This window comes from Desmodus rotundus, chromosome 12 (genome assembly GCF_022682495.2).
Source record: "Desmodus rotundus isolate HL8 chromosome 12, HLdesRot8A.1, whole genome shotgun sequence".
NCBI lineage: Eukaryota > Metazoa > Chordata > Mammalia > Chiroptera > Phyllostomidae > Desmodus > Desmodus rotundus.
Window position 1 is genome coordinate 74,342,399 of NC_071398.1, and position 21,229 is coordinate 74,363,627.

Genomic DNA, 21,229 nt, shown 5'->3' on the forward strand with positions numbered 1-21,229 from the left:
GGGGACCTGGGGGGTGGGGTTGGCATGAGAATGGGGCAGAATCACTTGGCATTCAGTCCTGGGAGTGAGCAGGAGGGAGGGCAGCTGTCGGAGGAACTGGGATCTCTTGAGTTTGCGAGAACTTCCCACCCCCACACTGGCAGACTCATGCCTTCATCCCACACTCAGTGCCTTCATTACCTGGGAAAGTGCCCTGTAGGCTGGGGCTTTGTCTGAAGGGTGTTTCCGGCAGGCCCCTCTCACCGGCACTCCACTTCTGGCTCTGTGTGCTCTCTCACACCCTGAGACTCTCATGGGCACGTACAGACAAAGGCTCACTTACTCATCTCCACAAGGACACACGCTTGTCCCCTTGACGACACAGCTCTCTGCTGAGTGGGCACACACTCGTGCATTTATATGAATGTTCTCTCTTATACAACCACGGAGTGCAACGATTAGTCACTAAACTACATTTAGTGAAATTCCACCATCAAGGCGTCCTGTGGTTTTAAAAATCATTGTTCACTCATTCATGCATTTGCTCAAGAAACATTTATGGACTTGTCTCTGGGGTGCAGGAATGAATAAGACAAGCCGAGTTCCAGGAACGCCTAGTCCATTTAGGGGACCTAGGCTTACAAATTGTCATACAATGCAAAAAAAGAATGTTAGTATACATATAAAGTATACTTATAAATGCAGCTTTCTAGAATCAAGTGATTACAGAAACAAAAGACCTTTCGGTGTGGTTGTGGGAGTGTCTACACCCTGGCAAGTTCCTCAGATACATGTGTACCTGTCTCTGTGTGTGCACATATGTGATATGCTTTGCATACGAATGTCCATGTAAGCTCACCCACGTATGCACAGATGGGTCAGGAAACACATGTGGTGTTCGGTGTGTTTCTGATAATGCGGCTCTCCCCAGAGCCAGCTGCATGAGTTTCTAGTAGATTCTCTCCCTTTCTTAATTTTAGTCAGGCAAGAGGGTAAGCCCCCAGCAGTAGCAACAGTGTGTCTCTTCATTTTACCTCCCATACCTGACTCCAAACCACATTATATAATCTTTAAGAAACATTCAAGAAAGGTCCTAAGACAGAGTTTGGTGCCCCACAGCCTCCTCCAATGAATGGCTCTGGCCCAGAGACCTAAACTCTCTTCCTTGTCCCACCTAATCCCCACTCCAGCCAGGCACTCTTTCCCTCATTTGCATGCCAAAGGGTCTACCATCTCAAACCCTGAACCTTACCCTTAGGTAGACTTTTTTGGTTCCAAAGGGGCTCACAGCATCCGAAGAGGTGTGGACTCTGATGGAAAGGTTCTGCGCAGTGGGGCTTAGGTGAACAGCTGCCTGGGAAGGGCAGGGAGATGGCCAAGGCAGGTGTGTGGCCAGTTAGACTCTCTTCTTCTCGATGCCCAGCTGTTTCCCCTCCATTTTCCCTCAGCAGGTCCCCATCCCATTCCTTTGCTTGGTGCCAGGGAATTCTCTCCCTCCACTCCCTCCAACCCCACCCCCTACTCACACTCCTCCCCACCTCCCACTCCCATCTCTTCCTCTCTTTCTTGGTCTGCTATTCTTTTTCTTGCCCTCTTTGAGAGTGGAGGTGGGGAGGGTGGGCACTCCCCACCTCCTGAGGGACACCACCCCTCAGATTCTGTATTGTTTTTAGAGAAGGCAGCAGTGGGGGTTTGCTCTCTTAGCTTTCTTCTCCCTCCAGAGAGGGACGATGCTTTGACTTTATAGGTGAAATCCAAAGATTAAAAGAGGCTGAGAGCTGAGGCATCCTGACCACCACCTACAACCTAGAGCTCCAGCGTGGGAACCATAGCAACAGAAATCACCAGATGGAGGGTCTGAAGGCTGGGTGATTCAAAGGGAAGGAGACTTGGAATGGGGTAGGGCTTGAAAGCCAACTTCAAGTTCTCTGGTGATGATGACAAAGATGACATAGGACATTCTCTAACTCTGCTGAGATGGGGTCCTAGAGAGGACTCCTGATTGCAAACACCAGGAGGCATTGTGTGGGGTCCTTGGGGACTAAGAAGGATTCTCCCCCAGATATGTTTATGGAGAGAGACTCTCCTTTGCTTTGTGCCACAGGCTCTGCTGGTCAGTCCTTGGCGAAGGTAGGTGAGGGAAGATGTGTCTCCACAGGGTCCTGCCAGCCTGCATGTCTGCCTGGGTTCTTCAGTGATGCTCCTTATCCTGCTCTCTTCCCCTGATGAGGTACTAGATCCCAGCTGCAAGGCCCCCTGAGGAAAATTTAATCTAAACCCCTTAGTGTGCAGATGGTGAGACAAGGCCAGTGAGGTGAGGTGACTTGCCCAAGGTCATACGGACCCAGGGAAAACTTCTAGATTTCCTGACCCTCAGGGTTCCCCTTTGTTTTCATGACCCTCTGCTCTCTCCCTCATCCCTGGGATTCCTGAGACCACATGTCTTGGTGCCCTCATAACAGATGGCCTTGGCAGAGTTCACCTCTGCCTGAGCACCCCAAGTTGAGGGGACAGATCTAATAACCTGGCCAAAGGGCTGTGCTTGGCCCGCAGTGTTCCTGGACACCAGCTGTTGTGGAGAAGACTTGCTGCAGCCCAAGAACTTAATCACCTGTGCCCTTGGCAGCCCCCCTACTCCCCAGGGGAGGGCAACCAAAAGGGGCTCTGCTGAGTGGAGGGAGAGAAGGCCCTGGAGCCAGGATGGTGCCCCAGAAGCAGATGGCATATTTGGCTACTGTCCTCCTCCTCTTTCTCTCTACAGCCAGGGTCTCTCTGCTTCCCACCTGTACCATTTCTGTCCTGCAACGAATGCAGATGCAACTGTTTCTTCATTCTGCCCACCTCCTGCTCTCCCTCTCCCTCCTCACTTTCTTGGACACACCCCCCTACTCTGTTGCCATGCCCTTTGACCTGCAATTGGTCCTCCCCAAGGGCACAGCCACCCTCACCTCACATGCAATGTCTTTCCCACAACTACCTCCCCACAAATCACTTCCAGACTGGCCTCAGGTCCTAAACCCTCCCCCAGCTTTGGCTCTATTTTCATTAACTTGCCTGCCCCATCTCTGGTTCCATGGATTTCAAGGAGGGCCCATGGGATGTGCATGTGTGACCTGTGTGAGGACTCTCTGACCATCATGCTGTTGTTCCAGGATGCACAGCACCCTAGAGCCCAGGAAGGGGGTGGGAGGTGTGGGAGCCCTTCAATCCAAACCCCTCATTAGGAGAAGCACAAGGCATGCTCATGGAATGGACGTGACAGTTGGTGGGGACACAAGTCTGGCCAGCTGACCCTGTTGTTACCCCTTTCGTGGGCAGGGAGTGGGGCAGGTGGAAATTTCAGGAACCCCCTGTTTTTTGGACAACAGGAATATATTCCCTGCAGAGGGCCTCTAGCCACATAACCCCATGACTTGAACACACACACACACACACCCTGCAGGCTACAAGCCAGGCCTTCCTACCTCTTTACTCATGCTGTTTCCCCTCCTGCCTACGTGCTTTCCCGCTTCTCCTACCTGGGAAATTCTGCTCTAGCCCTTAACATCCAGCTGCAATGATGGGAACCTTTCTGGTTTCTCTCTGGCAGAGGTAGAGGCCCTCTCCACCATGTACTTTGTACACAGCATTATTCAAACCCTGAAGACAAGCAATTATTAATTAATGGATTTTTCCCTTTACCAAGCTATGAATTCCATGTGGGCATGGGATATGTATTACCTATCCTTGGATTCCTATCTGGGAAGCTCCATGTAGTTGATATCTACAGAAAACTTGCTGAATTGAACTGAAGCAGGTGTTTAGGAGGCAGGGTGGGATTGGTGGGGGCAGCAACTGGCAGTTTTCATCGCAAAGATGATGTCAGCCGGGAGGATCACAGCCTACTTCTAGAACTTTCCACCTGAAGACAGATTCCAGGGTACACCCTTCTCACCCCTCTGTGAACATCTGCACAGCCTGTAAATCCCTTCAGATGAGGTGGCCCTGTGTTCTCACCCTTGATACAGCTCTGCCACTGTTTTTACACTGCATCTCCTCAGCTAGTCTACAGGCTTCACTTGGTCAGGAATGGTGTTTGTTTTACATCTATCTGTTTTTGGCTCAGCACTGTGCATTTGGGAGACTCTCAGCAATTAGGAATCTGTGGGCTGAAAGTCCTGGGCCTTTGGGCTTCAAATGTAGCTGTCAGATTTCTGGTCTGATGTTAGGAATAATTTTTTATGAGAATTGTGTTTTGGGGAAATTCACCATGAAAATGCTTTGGAATTATTTATGTAGAGTTTCTTAAGAAGAAGACCCCTCTGCTACCCCTCTTCTCAGAGCAAGGGGAAAGTGGAGGCAGGAGGATGGGGAGGCAAAATGACTTTAAGGTACTATTCTTGACCTGCTCACGCTGTCAAGTGCAAGCAGGACGTCTTTCATATTACTTTATTTCCTCTGCTGTGAAGCATGTTGGAATGAGAAAGTTGTGTCACAAAGTTAACGTGGTCTTCCAGAAGAATAGCTATATGAACAGAGTACACATATACTCCTACTTACACACCTGTATATGTAGATACCAACAGCACTGGGAGATACAGTTGTGTGTGGAGGAGAGGCTTCCTGAAGTCCAAGGGAAATCAGCACATTGTGTGTGTGTGTGTGTGGGGGGGATGGGGTTTGCTGTAGTCAGTTTAACTTAATGCTCTCTGGCTTACAGCTGCAGAGAGCGATGAGGGGAGCATACATTCTAGATGGTGTGATGGCATGATGGTGATTGTGTTGCTGCTGGAACAAACTAGTTTGGGTTTGCAGAAGCAGGGGGATGACCCCTCTCCACTGAACCATGGAGCTGTGTTCCCCCAGGGCTTCATCATGGCAGCTGAGGTTGAAAGGGGTGAATAAGGTGCAGAAGGGGGCTTATCCAGGCCAGAGCACCAGGTTGCTTACAGCCACAATACTATATTGACTTTAAGCAGGAGCCTTGGAGAAACCAGCTGCAGCGCAGAAGAATGAGGCAGTTTATGGGAGCATAGTGAAGGAGGCTAGGCTTGAATGGGCTCTGTTTTCTATAAATTAGAAAAAGAGAAAGACGAGAAAGAGTATAATGGGAACTTTTTGAAGTTAGGGGTCTAGCTTAGTAAAGTTTCTTAAAAATCTCTGGACCTTTTCTCAACCTATCTTGAGGGTGGGCAACTATGTACTACTCATTTCTAGAACATCCACCCCCACCCCACCAACATATACACTCGGGGACTGTAGAGGGGCAGCATCCCTTAGAGGCAGGTCAGGGGAAGATGAAGGTGAGTCAGCCTTTGGTGCCCAGGCTCCCTTGGAGGCCAGCCAGACTTCACCTGGGCCAGGCAGGGAGGGTGGGAAGGTTGGGGGAGGGATATCCATATAGGGAATAAATAACTGCAAGGGAAGTGGATAGTGTTTAGGACTTGTCTTGCATTAGAGCAAGGTCTAAAGGGTGGAGCCGCAGAATGGAATGTGAGTGCTAGAGGAGCCTTAGAGGGATTTACAGAGTATGGGAGCTGAGAGCAGAAGGCACCACAAGCTCATACAGTGAAGGGGAAGAGACCACATCCTCTGCTGGTCCCTAGGGTTCCCACCGGTGCTCATCCACGATGGAACGAGCCATCCGCCATTCCCACCTCAGGGCCGATGTAGCTCTGTGCCCTTTAGACCCCAGAGGAGAGAGAGAGAGACCATGCACATGGCTCCTGGCTCTTCAAGTTGGAACTCTTTGGCCTTGGAAAATCACCCCCAGGGAGATGAAGAGGAGGAGCCATCTGTGACCTGCACCAGCCACCAGGTGTCACTGATGTGTCTGTCTTAGAGAGGAGGCCAATTTGAACATGTGGAAGAGGCCTCTGGGAAATTTCCAGGTGCCCCACCCCTTCTTGCAGGTTTCTTAGAAACCTCTCTGTGGGTGGAAAGGGTTAGGCCATCCACGCTGATAGAGAACAGATGTCAGGGTGGGGATGGTGGCTCCGCACCCTCCATAGTGGACACTGTGTTCCCCAGACTCCAGGCCTTCTGTTCAGAGTGGCCAAGGGGGCTGCAGGACCCATTTGCAACCTCATTGGCCCATTCCAGGGCTCTGACTCCCACCCCTCCCCCACTGACCGATTCCTAGATCCTGAGCCATTCTTCTCCTGGACTATTCCTCCCTGCTTTCCCTCTTGGACTAGAGGGGCCCATTTAGGAGAGTGTGAGCTGTGTTCACCTGGAGAAAGAGGGCCTAAGCTTCTCCCTGTGAAGAGTAAACCAGATGTAGGTCCTTGTGGGAATGCTGACCCTCTTTCCTCCCCAGCCATGTCCTTGTACTTTTTTTTTGAGAACACAGGCTGGCAGAGAGCCAGTGCTATGTCTGGTGCCAGCAAACAGGTGGTGGAGCAGCAGTTTTGCAAGACGGATCATCTTTGGCCAGCCTGAGTTTTTTGGCCCTGTGAGGTCAGAGCTGCCCACGAAGGAGGAGTCTTGTGCAGGACTTTGTAAGCCTCACCCCTTGGCCACCCCTGCTCATTTTCTTGGTTCACCAGGACTGAGGTCCAGATGTCAGTCCAGGTCCAGACTCACCCAGGAGTGATGGGGGAAGGCGGGGAGAGAAGGGACTGTGAAATCTTTAGACAGACATCTGTGCTTCTGGGGCCAGAAGTTTGGGCATATAATGGGTGTCTTTGGGCTGGGTGGACCCAGCCAAGGCCTGGGAAGTCTCACCCTAGAAGCTGCAGGTGCAGCAATGTGTAGCTTGTCCTACTTCAGCAAGGTGAGATAAGAAATGCAAAGCTGGGAGAAAGACAGGGAGACAGAGAAAACAAACGGGGAGCTCAGGTGCCTGGGCCGCCAGCATTCCAGTGTGATCAGAGGAGGCCCAGGGCAGAACAAGACCTAGATGACCACGGACTGCAGCAGGCGGAAGCACATCATGAGGTCCAGAGGGATTGGTGGCTTCAGGTAGTTCCCATCCAGCCTCAGGTAGCGGAGGTGTGGCACATTCTCCAGATCCGAGGAGAAGTCATGGAAGGTGACCAGGTTGTTGGGGCAAATCTGGGTCCCATTGATCTCTATGGAGAAAGAAGGGGAGAGGTGAGCTGGAGAGGAGGGTGGGGTCAGGACAGAGGGGGTGGGTGCATGCACAGGTGAGGAAGGAGAAGGTGGACAACAGAGAATGAGGACTCTAGAGTTCTTGCTGAAACTGGCTGACTTTAGGAATGTGTGACTGTGGATGAGTCCACCCTTACCTCCAGGCCCAGTTTATTCATAGTAAAATTAAGCTGGACTTGATCTACAATTGTTTTTGGAAATTTACTCTGAGGAGTCATGGAGGAAGTAAGCTTTGAGCTAAACATTCAAAATTAGGTGGGATTAAAGCAGGGGGAGACATAAGAGGGAGGGGTTCTGATAAAGGAACTTATCTGAATAAAGTTGTGAAGGCCAAAAAGGTCATGGAAGAATCTGGGAGCAGTAAACAGCCCAGTGTGATGGACTAGGGAGAATGAACTGGAAACTTAAGTTGTGGCCAAAACTCATGGTCAGCTTTCAAATATCTCACTAAGGAATGGGGATTTGATCTTCAGTCTGAGGAATGGTATTGAGCAAGACTGTCGTTTTGAGAAGGATGACAGAATATATGAACTATAGCATCCTGGAGTGTAAAATTTGGAAGGGGTCTATGATGAGTTTTATACTTCAGAAAGGTGAATCTAGCCGTAGTGTGGAGAAAGAGTGGGGTGAGGCAAGAGTTGAAGCTGGCAGGTGGATGTGAGATTTTCCGATGTCACCTGGATGTGAAGCATGTGGATGGACAGAAGATGGTCACAGTAACTGAAAGAGGGATGACAGGAAGAGGAAAGGTGGTCTGGGGAGAGCACAAGGCCATCGGAACCTGCTGAGCCTGTTGATTCTGACGTTATTACTGATTCTAGGCTTTCAATGGAAAATGAAGTTTCATTTTCTCCTTCACCTCTTGTTAGACGACATCAGATATATCATCTTCTAAGTGAATTTTTATTCTCCCTAAGCCTTGCCTCATTTATCATCCTTAGGGCCATTTTTCTTTTCTCTTCACCATTGGAGTTGCAGAAAGAGCTCAATATGGATGGATATTCTTGCAGCTTTTGTCACTTTGGATTGTCATCTGACCACCCTGATGCTCAGTTCCTAGATCTGTGACATGGTGAGAATGGGTGTGATTTTTCTGACTTCGCCCTCAGGAATCTGACTGTCCCCTAGCAGCCCATTCTTCCACAACCAGAGAGAAATTTACCATATATTAGGCAGCCTGTCTGTCTATATTTTTGGCCTATAAAGCACCCTAAGTGGTAGTGTATTACTTCACTTTACTCCCTGCAGGGTAAAATTAGACAGTTTTCCCTTTTCCTGAATTTGTTTCTCGCCAGATTTTTAAAAGCCCTCTCTGACTCTGTGTAATTATCCCAGATGAGTGAACAAGCCTGTTCTCCTGACACTTGTTTCAAGATTGTAGAAACTCAACAATCTCCCTCATCCTTTGGCTGGGAAACTAAGGATTTCTATTGTCGTAGGGGAGCTTCCCTCTCTGTGTATACCTTTTAGAGATGCTTCAAAGCTTAGGGGCAGAGATGGGGGGATGCTACATCTCACAGCTTCCAGATTCTGCAGCAGACAGTCCCAGGACATTTCCGAGTGGCCATTTAAATGTCACTGTTCTGCTTCTAGGAGAATGTCCAGGACTATATTCCATGTCTACCCTACCTATAGATCTAGAGGGCAAAGAATCGGGGGCTGATGAGAAGAGAGAGAGAAAGAGAAGCAAGTATCTGCCAAGCATGGTATTCTGGGCCCTGTATCATGTTAAATGATTAAATCCTCATATCAACTTTATAAGAGGTATTTCACCATTCTCATTTTACAGATGAGGGAACTCCTTAGAGAGGTCAAATATCTGTTCAAGGTCATACAGATAAGCAAGTGGTAAGGCCAAGGTTTGAAGTCCAGTGCTAAACAGGGTGCTTTTTGCACACCTCTACCCTGAGGCTCCTGAGAAAGGGCTGAGCTGGTAAATCCCCAGACTCCCTCCCTGGGGCCTGGCCCTGCCTGCCCCACTCACTCTCAATGCTATTGTTGTTGAGGTATAGGTGCTCCAGCTTGTTGCTAATGGCAGGCACATTGCTGATCTTGTTGTGTGACAGGTGGAGCACAAGCAGGTTGGAGATGTTAAAGGAGTTCTTGGGGAGCCCCCTGTCGGACAGCTTGTTATAGTTAAGGCGAATGAAGGCAAGGTTGGGAAAGGACTTGAAGTATCCACTAGGGATTGACTCTATCCTGTTGCTGTCCAGGTAGAGCTGGTGAATGGCTGTGGGGACCTTGGGTGGCATCTTTCTCAGGGTGTTGTGGGCCAAGTTGAGCTGCATGAGGCTCTTGAGGCCCTTAAACGTGTCCGCCTTGAGGACTTCATCATTCAGCTTGTTGTGTTGGAGATCCAGGAGCAGTAGGTGCTGCAGCTTGCTGAAGACGCCGGGAGGGATCTTGGAGATCTTGTTCTGGCTCAGCCTCAGCTGCTCCAAGTTTGGGGGCAGGGCGGAGGGCACCTCTTCCAGCTGGTTCTTTTCCATGTAGAGGAATGCCAGGCTGGGCAGTTGCTCCAGCACCTTCTGGTCTACCTTGCGAATTCGGTTGTTGTCCAGGTTGACCCATCTCAGGCCTGAGGCATTCTTGAAGGACTCCACTGGGAGCTCAGTTATGAAGTTGTTCTGGAGATAGAGGTAATGGATGCGGGGTGGGATGATGGGGACCTTTCTAAGGTTGCGGCTATCACAGTAGAGGGCAGATGGGAAATCATAGGGGCAGTAGCATTCCCGGGGACAGTCAGGAAAGATAGATGGAGGGCCTGGTGGGAGGGGCGGAGGCAGGTCTGTAGGCTCTGATGGCTCATGGGGCTGAGGAAAGCTGGGAGTGGGCCTGGGCCTAGGCCTGGGTCTGGGCCTGGGTCTTGGTCGTCTTGTTGGCTGGCCTTGGGTCACTGAGGCCAAGATGAGGAGAAGTGGGAGAATCAAGAAGAGGGATGGCCTCATGATCCGGGTGATGTGCCTGCAGGGAGAGAATAGAGGCTAATTAGCCTTCTGGGCCTCAGTATTTAGAAGGCCATGTCTTTGTAGTTAAAGTTGGCCAGGATGGGCTCCAGGTGAGCTGTGGGAGGAACTGTGGAAGCATTTCCTTGTTTGCCTGCATCTAGCAGGTGAGAAAGTAATGAGGGCTTGAGGGCCTGGATTCCCCGCCCAGAGGCCTAGCCACTCAGTGTGTTTCTCCTGCTCTGGAGAGCATGAGCCATCCTGGCAGAAAGCGCAGTGGTCTGTGAATCAGGGGTCCTGTAGCTTGCTCTCTAGCCCTCAGTCTCCCCATTTTCAGTATGAGAAAATCATTGCTTTCCTTATAGGAAGGATGTTAGGTATATGAACCATAGAGTCCTGGGGTTAAAATCTGGAAGTGTCCTTAGAGAGCCCATAGCTCGAGGGTTCTGAAACTGTGCCCCCATTTCTATGGAACTTCCCTGAAGGGAGGAGACCAAGGGGATGGCCCTGGGGCACCCCCAACTCACTCCTGTGACAACCTGAGCAGCTCTGTGTTTTTTAGTCTGATACACACACACACACACATCAGCACACACACACACATACACACACAGGGGTTTAATCAAAGCATTTGTTTGAAAAATGAAGTTGCATTGCTAAAAACTGGTTTGAAATCCACCAATGAAGCCCAGACAGTACTGTTTATAAAGTTTCAGCCCTGAAGGGAAGAAATGGTTTGCCAAAGCCAGGAAGCCATTTATAGCAGACCCAGGACAAAAGCCCAGGTCTCCTGCCTTCCAGGGTGGGGTTCGTAAAGATCTTGGAAAGGAAGGAAGTGCTGCAGACCAGTGTGTGTCCCCCTGCTTGCCCTTCACCCACTGCAGTCAGCTCAGTGAACACTGATCTCTGCCAGCAGGAGACACACCAAGAATTTTCCTCTGGTGTGGAGGCTTCTGAGAAAGTAAACAGGGGAGGATGGAAAGCTGGAGGGAAACCACTTTCACTTCTTGTGAGCCAGTATAGCTGCTCACATATCCATCCACTGGAGTTGGTGGTGTTAAGATATCAAGGAGAACTTCCTGCTAGCCTCAGGGACATAGTGGAATAGGTTGCTCAAGGATGTTTGGAGGTTGCCCTTCCCATTGGCTGCGGTGACCCCTTAGATGGAGCTATGTGGTTTGAGTTGAATTAAGCTGGGGAAATATCAATAGACTCAGGGTTGCAGACACAAAGTGGCAGCTCTCACAGGCTTCCCCCCTTGCCTGGCTGGGAAGGGTCTGGGGAAGGGGTTTCACATACCATCCTCTCCCCCGGGTCCCCATCCTTATGACACCCTCTGTGATCTCCAGGTAGGGTCGTCATTCCCACGTTGTTTCCACTGGCCCTTCTTGTTGCTTCTTCATGACTGTGGTGTCTGCCTGTCCCCCTTTTGGGATCTAGGACACCCTGAGGATACAGACTTCTTGGGGTTTTCTGAGATAGACAGGGCTAGAGTGTGTCCCCAGCTATATCTAGACCCTGTGGTCACCACCTCCGTTGCAGGCTACTCACTCTCTTTCCTTTAAGCCCACATCAACTTAGACTCCTCCCTGCATGAGTGACTGACTCAGTGCTGGCTTCTTGCTGGCTTTGCTCAAAGGAAGACAACAGAAGCCCCTCACCAGCTGTTTAGTCCTGGGCCAGGTTCTCAGGAGAGATGAATATGAAAAGAAACAGGAGAGAAGGCAGAGCTCAACTGTGGAGGGTAGGTGGGAGTATCCCACACTTTTCACAAATACACCCTTAACTCCCAGCCTGTACACACACCCACACCCACACCCACCTCCTGTACCATACACATAAGCAAACTTATGTTCGCATGGGCTCTGTGTGCATGCGTAAGCCCTTATATATAGTACACTGAGTATGGGAAGGAAAGAGTGAAGAAGAGAGGAAGGGAGAGAGGGAGGCAGGCAGACAGACATACTAGGAGGAAGGAGGGAAGAGACTGCCTGTAGCCTCTGTTGCCTTTCTACCTCCTTCTAAATTGGTGTTTTCCCAGGCTGACCTCCCAAAAGGGGTCCAGGAAGGCCATTTTCCTCAGGCCTCTTGTCACAAAGGAACTTGCATTTAGATTCTTGGCTTTATCTACAGTTGAGGCTGTAATAGTCTCAGGGATACACTGAAAGGATGGAAAGGTTAAGTCATTCATTGTAAAACTACACTTGGAGTCTTGTGGCCAGAACAACACAACTTGATGAACTTAATTAATATTTTATAAGCCCTATAATTTTCTTGAAATTAACACCATCATTTTGTATATAAATTTTAAGGAGGTAGTTAAAGCATTAGTACACAAAAAACAAACATTTTTAAAAGCTCCAATTTTTGTGACCCTGAATTTTTTGTTTTGGCATTTATTTATTTTCTTATTACTTAGAAGCCTGAAACAAGCAAACCCTGCCCCAAAGAGGCACCCCAATACTGGCTAGGGCTCCCTATTTCCTGGCATTTTCTCTGTCACCAAAGCATCTGCCAGGTGCTGGGCCCTGAAGCAGGGAAAACTTGTCCAGAGCTTCCAGCAAAAGCCCACTCTGTGAGGCACAGTGACTCAGGCCTTTGTGTGGGAGTGTTTCTGCAGCCCTGGTCCTCATTGTCAGAAGTGATAAGGTCACAGGTCAGTCACAGCTCTACCTGGCCAGCCAGCTTCCCTCTCCTTCTTTCAGAAATGAACGGAGGGCTTCCTCATCCCCATCACCCTCCCACACCCTTCAGGGACTTCTCTGACCTGCTCACCAGTCCTGGTCCTTTTGCATACCAAACCTCTGGGGGCTGGCCAAGCTTCCCCAGAGCAGATGGGAGGCTTCCTAGAAAAGCTCCATGGGCCTGTTCCATGGAGAGGCTGGATTTGCTAACTCCCTTCTCTCAGCCTGTGGCTGAACCATTCTGTGTGTGTGCGTGTGCACGCCCACGCTTCTTTCTTGAGAAAATAGCATTCATTTCTAAGCCTTTTCTCCTTGGGCAACGCCTCTTCCTGATGGAGTGTGGCTGTCCAGGGGGAGGACCTGACAGCCAGGCCCTAGCAATGCACTGTAATGTCCTAATCCCTGAAACCAGAATCTATGTGACAGACTGGAAGTCCCCGAACTCCATTGGGAGTCATAGAACTCCTCCTCAAAAACCCAATGTCACACTTTTTTATGCTTGTGCTTTCCAGAACCTTCTATTCAATCATAAGCTCTCTGGGGTGAGTCATAAGTGGGTGTGATTTTTAAATTTCTTATGCTTTTGCAAGCACACTTCCCCACCTCCAAACTTTTTGCTGGCTGTGCTCACTGCTCAATCACTTAATGCTGGTTTACCACCGACAATCACTGACCTCCTGCAGCCTTGTTTGCTAAAGGCTGCTACTTCATGGGAAGAGTCCGTGGGCAATTGCTTTACCCAACTCAAACTTCAATCTCTCCCTTAAGAACATTTCCTAAGAGAGTTTGAAATTCAAGTTTCAGTTCCTATATCGGAGATCTGGGCTTGAACCCTAACTGTGCCCTTCCGCCCCAGGCCTCAGGCTCTTCCTCTGTGTGAGGATCAAATGAGATCATGCACGTAAAGGCATATCATAGCACGCAACCTCCCTACAAATGGCAGAGGTTAGCTTATTCATTGATGTGATTATAAGGGAACAGATTCTCTAGAGAAACTCTTATTTAACAGTGAGCTACCCCTCATCTCTATCTAGCTCATAAATTCATTCATTTAAAATTTCAATACCCAGGGTTGGTGCAATGTTTAGGTTCAGGGCAGGGCTGAGTTGAGGTCCACATGGGTTTGTGAAGTTACTGGGACAAAGTTTAAGGGTAATTGACTTTGTATGGAGAGTCAGGAATCGGGGTTGCCTGGGAGTGAGTTTGGGTATGTTTCCTCAGGTTAAAGGATTACTACGCACAACTTATTGGCATTCTTCTTTCTTGTCAGATTCCCTGTCTCATTGTTACCCCTAAACTCCCATGGCTTAATGCAGACAGTGACCCTGCTGTGGAAAATGGGGCTGCCTCTGCCCCAGAGCCACACCCATGGACATTGGCATGACCCTCTTTCTCTATTCTTGACTTTCTGTTCTAAACTCAGACTTCTGAAAATCATCCTGTCCCCTACATCTCTTCCTGAAGCCCAGAAGGGAGCTAGAAGGCAGGAGAATCAGGCAATCTCTGCCCAGTTGTTAGCCGAAGAACAAGGCAGACCCGCCTAGGCTGCCTGAGACCCTTTCAAGGTCTGTAAGTGGGACCTGTGTGGTCCTGGGATAATGAGAGGGCTGATATGGGGACATGATGAATTCAACACACCACTGATGCAGCTGTTGCTTTCCTTGGGGGTGAAATAGTATAAAGGTGGACCTGACTGGGAAGGACCAGGAGAGCTTCACGGTGCAAACTAGACAGGGGAGTAGGGTTCTCAGCCTGTCCACCACTACCTAGTGACATGAACCTGCTCTCAGCCTGTTTCCTTACCTGTAAAAGGGGGATAAAAAATGGTCCCTATTCCTGTATTCCTTACCCAGTTGTTGTCAGAAGCAAGTGCGATAAGTAACTTTAAAATGGGCTGTGGATCAAAACGTGCTAAAAATAAATGTAACACTATGATGGAGAGACCATCTGCCTCCCCAGCGTCTACCACAAGGAAAAGTGTAAACAGAGTGAAGTTTTTCTGGCCTCAGGCCACTAGTGTAGAAGAGCAAGTTTTCCATTAGTGGGGATGAGATGGCTCTCCTCCTTGCCTCACCATCTCCTTCTTCCTGCCTCCATCCCTAAAAGAATCTGTCTGATGCCCTAGGTGCTTATACATCCGGGTCCCAAACTCACAACTCTTTAGCTTCTTCACTGGATGCTCTTGGGCAAATCTTTTACCTTAAGTAAGCTTCAGCTCCCTCATCTGTAAAATGAATACATTAATACTTTCTTATATTGATTTGAGGGTTAAATGAGTAAATGTGTATAAAGCCAGTGCTCAGTGAGTCTTAAGCTATTGTTGACATTATTTCAGAGTAACAGGGTCCCTTTCCCTCCAGCTTGCCCAGAGGGTGGTTCAGCCCTCCACCCAATGGTGGGGATCCTTGCTCATGGGTTGCCCCTCTCCTTTCACACAGAGCAAATTCTTCTCACTTGTGTCCTGTGAGACCACACTTGGGTCCCAGAACCAACTAATTGGAGACCATAGACCCCCAGCCACCTGCAACTGCTCACTCTGTCCTCCAATTCATTACCTGCCACCCCCTACCCTGCCTTCATGCCTTTCTGCAGTAGGTGAGGAGGTGCTGGTGAGGGAAAGCACAGAACTGGCCATGAGTCCCATTGTGACCTATGACTGTCCTTCCCAACCTTCCATAACTGGCTTTTTTGCCCCTTCCAGCCTTAAAATGCTCCCCTCAGATGCCCAGTAAATGGGGCTGCCCACTGGGCAGAGCTCAGTGTTCAGCCCATCTTCTGTGTGAGGCCATCAGAACAGACAGCTATTGGGCAGGAGGAAAGGGATCTGGAAGAGATGGAGAGAGGCCCAGCACAGTGCCTCAGGGGGCTCAGGGCAGGCAGATTAGCAGGTAACAAAAAGCCTTAGAGGAACCGAGAGGAAACAAAAGCCTTTTGGAGCTATCTTGGGGGAACTTTCTTTTTAGGATGCTCCCCGGTGATATGGCTGCAGGTGCTTGCAAGGAGAATGGAGGGAGAGAACTCACAGGAGATCTTTCCTGTTCCCTCAGCATCAACTCCCATTTGGGACACTCTGGAGCTGTTCTATCAGACAATCCTTGTTCAGGAAACACACAGCCGTTCTGCCCAGCTAGCACTGCCAGGAGCTCCGGGCTCTTCAGTCCTAGCACTGAAGAGTCTCCCGCAGGCCACCGATTCAGGTTCTCAAGTCCTGGCTGACCTTCTGTATTAAAACCATGACAGAACCCTGGGTCTCTATTCAGTAGGTCTGGAGCAAGGGGTCCAGACTTCTATATTTTTAGTAAGCACCCCCATTCCCTTCTCCCCTGCCCCCAAGTGATTGTAAAGATCACCCATACCTGGGGGCCCTGGTCTAGCCCACCCCTGCCTGCTTTGGGACAGCACTCTCTCTTGTTGACATGGACAAGGGTTACCCTGTTTGGAAACAAGCCCCACTTAGTTACTGTTCCAGTTTTCCCCTCCCTGACTCATTAAGAGACTCCTTAATTTTTTCTCTGCCATGAGGACTCCTTGGCAACCTGGGATAATTTTGAAATGGCTTTAAAGAGAAATCTTTTCTGACTGCCTGCCGAAAAGCAAATGAATACCGCCTGAGCTGGAGAGTAGGACCTCCAAGGCTTGGAAGCTGGGTTCTTTCTTCTCTTTCTTTCCAAAGACAGTGGTTTGGACCAGTGAGACAGAAATTCAGAGCTACTGGGAAGATACTATGCAGGCTGGAAAGCAACTATTTCTCCCTCCTACCCAATTAAGTTCTAAAGAACGAAGAAGTCCTTCCAAGTCCTGCTCTTGTTCACGTCCTCCCTGCTCTGCCTAGACTAAGCACACGTGATTTTCTTTGGCTCTGCCATCTCAGTGGGAAGACGCACTTTCTCTTTGCTCTTATGGCTGGCGAGGCTTGTGAGAGGGTGAGAGACCAGACGCAGTGTGTGTGGGTGTCTAGCTCTGCATGTCACATGCAGTCAGAAAGTTCAGGTGAATGGGCAGAAGCTTTTGTGCATGTGTATATTTGTGCCTATGTTGTAGAATGAAAGCCTCTGTGTAACGTGTATGTGCCTGTGACGGTGAGTGACAACATGTGAAAAGTGCAGAGAAAGGGGTTCTTGATTCCAGTTTCTATGGAAATACCCAATCTGTCAAAGTGTACTACACTTTTACACTCTGTAAAACTCTGTACCACAACAAACATCTGTACCAAGAAAGTTAAACTTTTGCAGCCAACAAACACGCAGGTAGAGCATGATGAAGAGAAGGAAGAGAAATAGGGTGCAGAAGCAATGAGGAGGACTAATTCGAACTCATTTGAAAGGAGACAAAGGTGGAAGGTAAGAAGGAAGAGACAGAGACTAGGTCAACCACTTAGGTTGGACAGAGCAGGACGACACTTGCTGGAGGGAGGAGGCTTCCTGGTGCATCTCCCCACTGGGCTTACCTGCATACACCTGCCTCTGCTCTCAGCTCTGGGTTAGTCCCCGGCAAGGCTCCCTCCTCTTCCTCCCCCACCCTTCGGTGGAGCTGTGGCAGCAGAGAGCCAGCTAGAAGTTCTGATCTCCCAGTGGTGCTAGTGTGCTTGTGTTTGCTTGACTTTTCGTCTACCAGATCCTATTGGGGTGGGGAGGTTATGTTAGGGGGAGGTACAGGCAGATCGTAGGGAGGGACGAGAGGAGGGAGGGAGGGGAGAAGAGAGGGAGGGAGCTTGGGAAAGGAGGAATGACAACAATAAAGTCTTTATTTGGCAGCCAAAGCTCCCAAAGACTTCATCCACACATCATGCCCACTAACAAACTCATTTTTAATAACATTTCCTGCTGCGCTGCTGCTGCTGCTGCTGCTGCTGCTGCTGCTGCTTCTGGGTACAGATTGTTTGACCCATGTTTGGAAAACAAGCCAAAATAACAGGAACGGCATGAAAAGCAAACTCTGTGTGGGCCAGAGCTGAAGGGCTGGGTCCACACTAGCCTGTTTCATCCTTCCTCCTAATAACTGCCTTGCTTCCTATTGCTCCCCTGGTGTTAAAGTCCCAAACTAATGAGGGGCGTGGGACACTTTCCCTGACAATCATTTCCCATGTCATTTTCTCTAGGAGGTTGCTAAAGAAGTACAGCCTCCTGTACAGTGAGCTGGCATGGGAGATAGCTTTGGTTTGGCTGCCAGAAGGGTACTCTGAGGACCAGAGAGGGAAAAATCTGGCCTGGAGTCACACAGCAAATGGACAATGTTAGCCTCTTCTTTCAGCTTCTCCATCTGTATCATGTTCAGGAGAGATTTAGGGGTTGTATGGTCATCACCCAAAGACGTGGAGAAATCCAAGTGTACCTGTCCATATCATCCCAGAAGACCCATTCAAGTCAGACTATTACCTCAAACAATTCTTCTCAATCAAAAATGGCAACACACTTGCAGTGAACTGGGCCCATCAAAATTTCCTGCCACCCCAATCAGAAACTTCAATGATACATTTTTTCTCTCACCAGTTCCATGGAGAGCTGAAGAGCCCAGTGAGGAAGAGCCCTGCCACCCCTCCCAATCTGGGGTAGAGGAAAGAACATTAAAATCAGGGCCAGCAGCCCTGAATTCTGCCATTTACAAGCTATCTGATCTTGGGCAAGTTCACTTAATCACATGGAGCCTCAGTTTCCTTATCTATGAAGTGGGGATAATATTGTACCTAACTCTCAGGGCTGGAAGATGAAATCATATGTGTGAGAGCACTTTATAAACTGAGAAGATATTAGGGTTAGGAGATGAGTATGGTGAATAGTAATCAGCCTAAGAAACAGAGTAAAAAACCCCCAACAACTTGTACCTTCTTTTCCCACCATGCTTCTACCAAAAAGCATGAACCTTCCTCACCTACTGGTGAGGTCTTGCTAGACATCAGTGCAACACTCTCTAGAGTCACAGGTGCCTTGAATGTGCCAAGCCCCTCATGCATTTTATTTTTCATCCCAATGGGACATGTTCCCCTCTGCAGACTGAGGATATCGGCCCTAGATTTGCTTCTTGCTCTTGGGTGGGTGGGTGGTAAGAAAAGTGAGCAAGAAAGAGTGATGTGCAGGGAGGATGGGCAAAGGGTGAGGGTAGAAGGGGTTAGACAAGATGCAGGGGGTATGACTTGAATCCATTTTTATGGAGTTCATCCAAATCCCCAGGGTCCATGATCATGAGCGTTGATGATGGCCGACTCCAAGCCCTTCCCAAGCCACTGTGTCTCCCTTCCTCCCTCTCTCAACCTTCTCTGTCCCAGGTCATTCGGAAAGAATTGCCATGAAGGACAAAGAGAGCGGGGTGGGGTGGGGGGGCTATTAGGGAGTGTCTAGAGCATGCTAATTGGTGGCCTGTAGATCTAATATGCTTGAGGACCCAATATGTTTTTTGATAGCACATTAATAAAAAAACTTTTATTATGGAAAATTTAAAGCATAAACACATTTACTCAGAATAGTGTTAATAACCCCATGTACCCAATGCCCTTCTTCAACTATTACCAACTCATGGTCCATCTTGTTCCATCTGTGCCCCATACCCCCCTCCCACAAAGCATATGAAGCATTGATACTTTTAAAAATCGGATTTGAAGCTTTTTAGGAAGGAAAAGCATTGCCCAGTTCAACACAGTCACCATTCCTCCAAGCTATCTTTTTTTAAAAAATTTATTGTTATTCAATTACAGTTGTCTGCATTTTCTCCCCATCCCTCCACACTACCCCATCCAAACCCACCTCCCTCCCTCGCCTCCACCCTCCCCCTTGATTTTGTCCATGTGTCCTTTATAGTAGTTCCTGCCTCCAAGCTATCTTGTCATAGAATTGACTACCTACTCAGTTGCTGATCTGCCAGTCCTTGAAGACATTTGAGGTCACAACCACTGGTCTAAGGGTAACAACTGAGAAATGGAGTGAGTTGGGACAAATCAGGTTACTATAAGTGAGGTATTAGGTATTCTTAACCAATTTGCTTTTCTTATCACTGTGACAGGGGACAAAATTGCTTCAATGGTGGGAGACAGGGGCTGAGTTTTTGAGACTTGGCTTTTCCTGTTACAGGCTGTGTGACCTTGGAAATGTCCCTCTCCCTCTCTGGCCTTGGTTCATCATTTGAAAATGTGAGGTTATACTAAGTAAACTCTGAGTTCTTTTCTAGCAATAGTGTGAAGAGAGCCTGAGATTGGGCTTGCGGACACCTAGGGTTGAAATGTCCACTCTGCTACTCTCTAGCTACCTGGTGAGCAGGTCTTGATCACACCTGTGTCTAATGTAATAACCTTGCCCCATGTTCTGCACCCAGGACAACATGAGGCTCATTGGGAGCATTGTCTGCGAGAGCATTGACTCACTGGCTTCATTCACCCAGACCCTGCAACTCCTCCAGAAAGAGCTTCCCTTCCTTGGGGATACCAGTCATGTAGCTTCACCCCAAAGAGGTGCTTCTCTCATCCTGGTATGTCGAGGACAACATGAGGTGAAGTTTGGGAAAAGTGGTAGAAAGTCAAGCTCTCCAGGCTGCTGCTGTGGCCTACTACTAGAAGGGAGCTGGTGTGAAATGCGGGGGCAGAAAAGGGCAGGGAGAGGGGGGTCAAGGACTGTGCAGTGTGGTGGCTTGCAGCCTTATTTCCAGAGAGCCCGGACCTGCTCACACTTCCCACCCAGTCCCCTACCAGGAGCTCACTGCTTATTTGACCCTCACAGTAACTGTTGCTGGTTACAAGTGAGTGCCCGAAGCAAGAGAAGGTCACGATTGTGTATGATCCTTTCCGTAGAAATACAGCAGGACTTCTAGAAATACAGGCCACCCACCTCCCCACTGCCCTGTCTCTGAGACTGCCAGGAAGGAGCAGGGTGGCACTGAGGAGTTTTGCCTCAGACTGCCCTGTGGTCATCAGGTCCACAGGGGCTGGTCCTAGAATGGACCCTTGCCCTTCTCCAACTGAGGCTCACAGACTAGCATGGCTGGGCAGCTAGGCAAATGCATAACAGAGACAAGCTGTGGGAGTCCTGTGGTCTCTTATCCCACCGCCCAGCCTGGGGGTTCTGGGTTGCCTGGGGTGAGTGGGCTCCTGGTAGGTAGAGGCAGCACCCTGTCATCATGGTATAACCCACAGCACCCACCAGGTGGTTGGCACACCCTAAGTGCTCAGTAGGAGTCTGTTCTATCACATTCAAGAGGGTTGAACAAGGAGGCTCTCTTTCACTCTTTAAAAAAAGCTTAGTATTTTAAAAATATGAATAGGTAATACATTCTCTTGATTTAAAATCCAAAAGGTACAAAAGGTTGCACCTGGCAAAAGTCTCCTATCTCACTTGTGCCCTCATCCCCCAGTGTCCTCCAGGAGACAATCAGTGCACCAGCTTCTGCGTCTGCCAGACTTATTTATACAAGGGATGACTACAAGTAACTGTGTACTTTTATTTTTACTTGGTAGTATATCTTGACAGTTACTCCATTTTTGTGCACAAGGCTCTTTCTCTGCCCCTTACTTATTTGACCAGGCCCTCTTGTGGACATCTGGGCATG

General features: G+C 49.1%; 1 protein-coding gene across 1 annotated transcript; it reads right to left on the reverse strand.

The window, feature by feature from the left end:
- Positions 1-6,417: 6,417 nt before the first annotated feature.
- On the reverse strand, positions 6,418-17,300 carry PRELP (proline and arginine rich end leucine rich repeat protein). Its single transcript, XM_024571383.4, has 3 exons — positions 17,148-17,300; positions 9,056-10,035; positions 6,418-7,031 (listed from the first exon to the last, which is right to left on the reverse strand). Exons 2-3 carry the CDS (start codon positions 10,017-10,019, stop codon positions 6,856-6,858), a joined length of 1,140 nt encoding a protein of 379 aa, XP_024427151.1. The 5' UTR covers positions 10,020-10,035; positions 17,148-17,300; the 3' UTR covers positions 6,418-6,855.
- Between the last annotated feature and the right edge of the window lie 3,929 nt (positions 17,301-21,229).

Excerpts from the sequence above, each read along its gene's own strand:
- PRELP (XM_024571383.4), bottom strand. The coding sequence starts at position 10,019 with ATGAGGCCATCCCTCTTCTTGATTCTCCCACTTCTCCTCATCTTGGCC. Across the intron at positions 7,032-9,055 it reads CAACAACAATAGCATTGAGA|AGATCAATGGGACCCAGATT; the intron begins GTGAGTGGGGCA and ends CTTTCTCCATAG.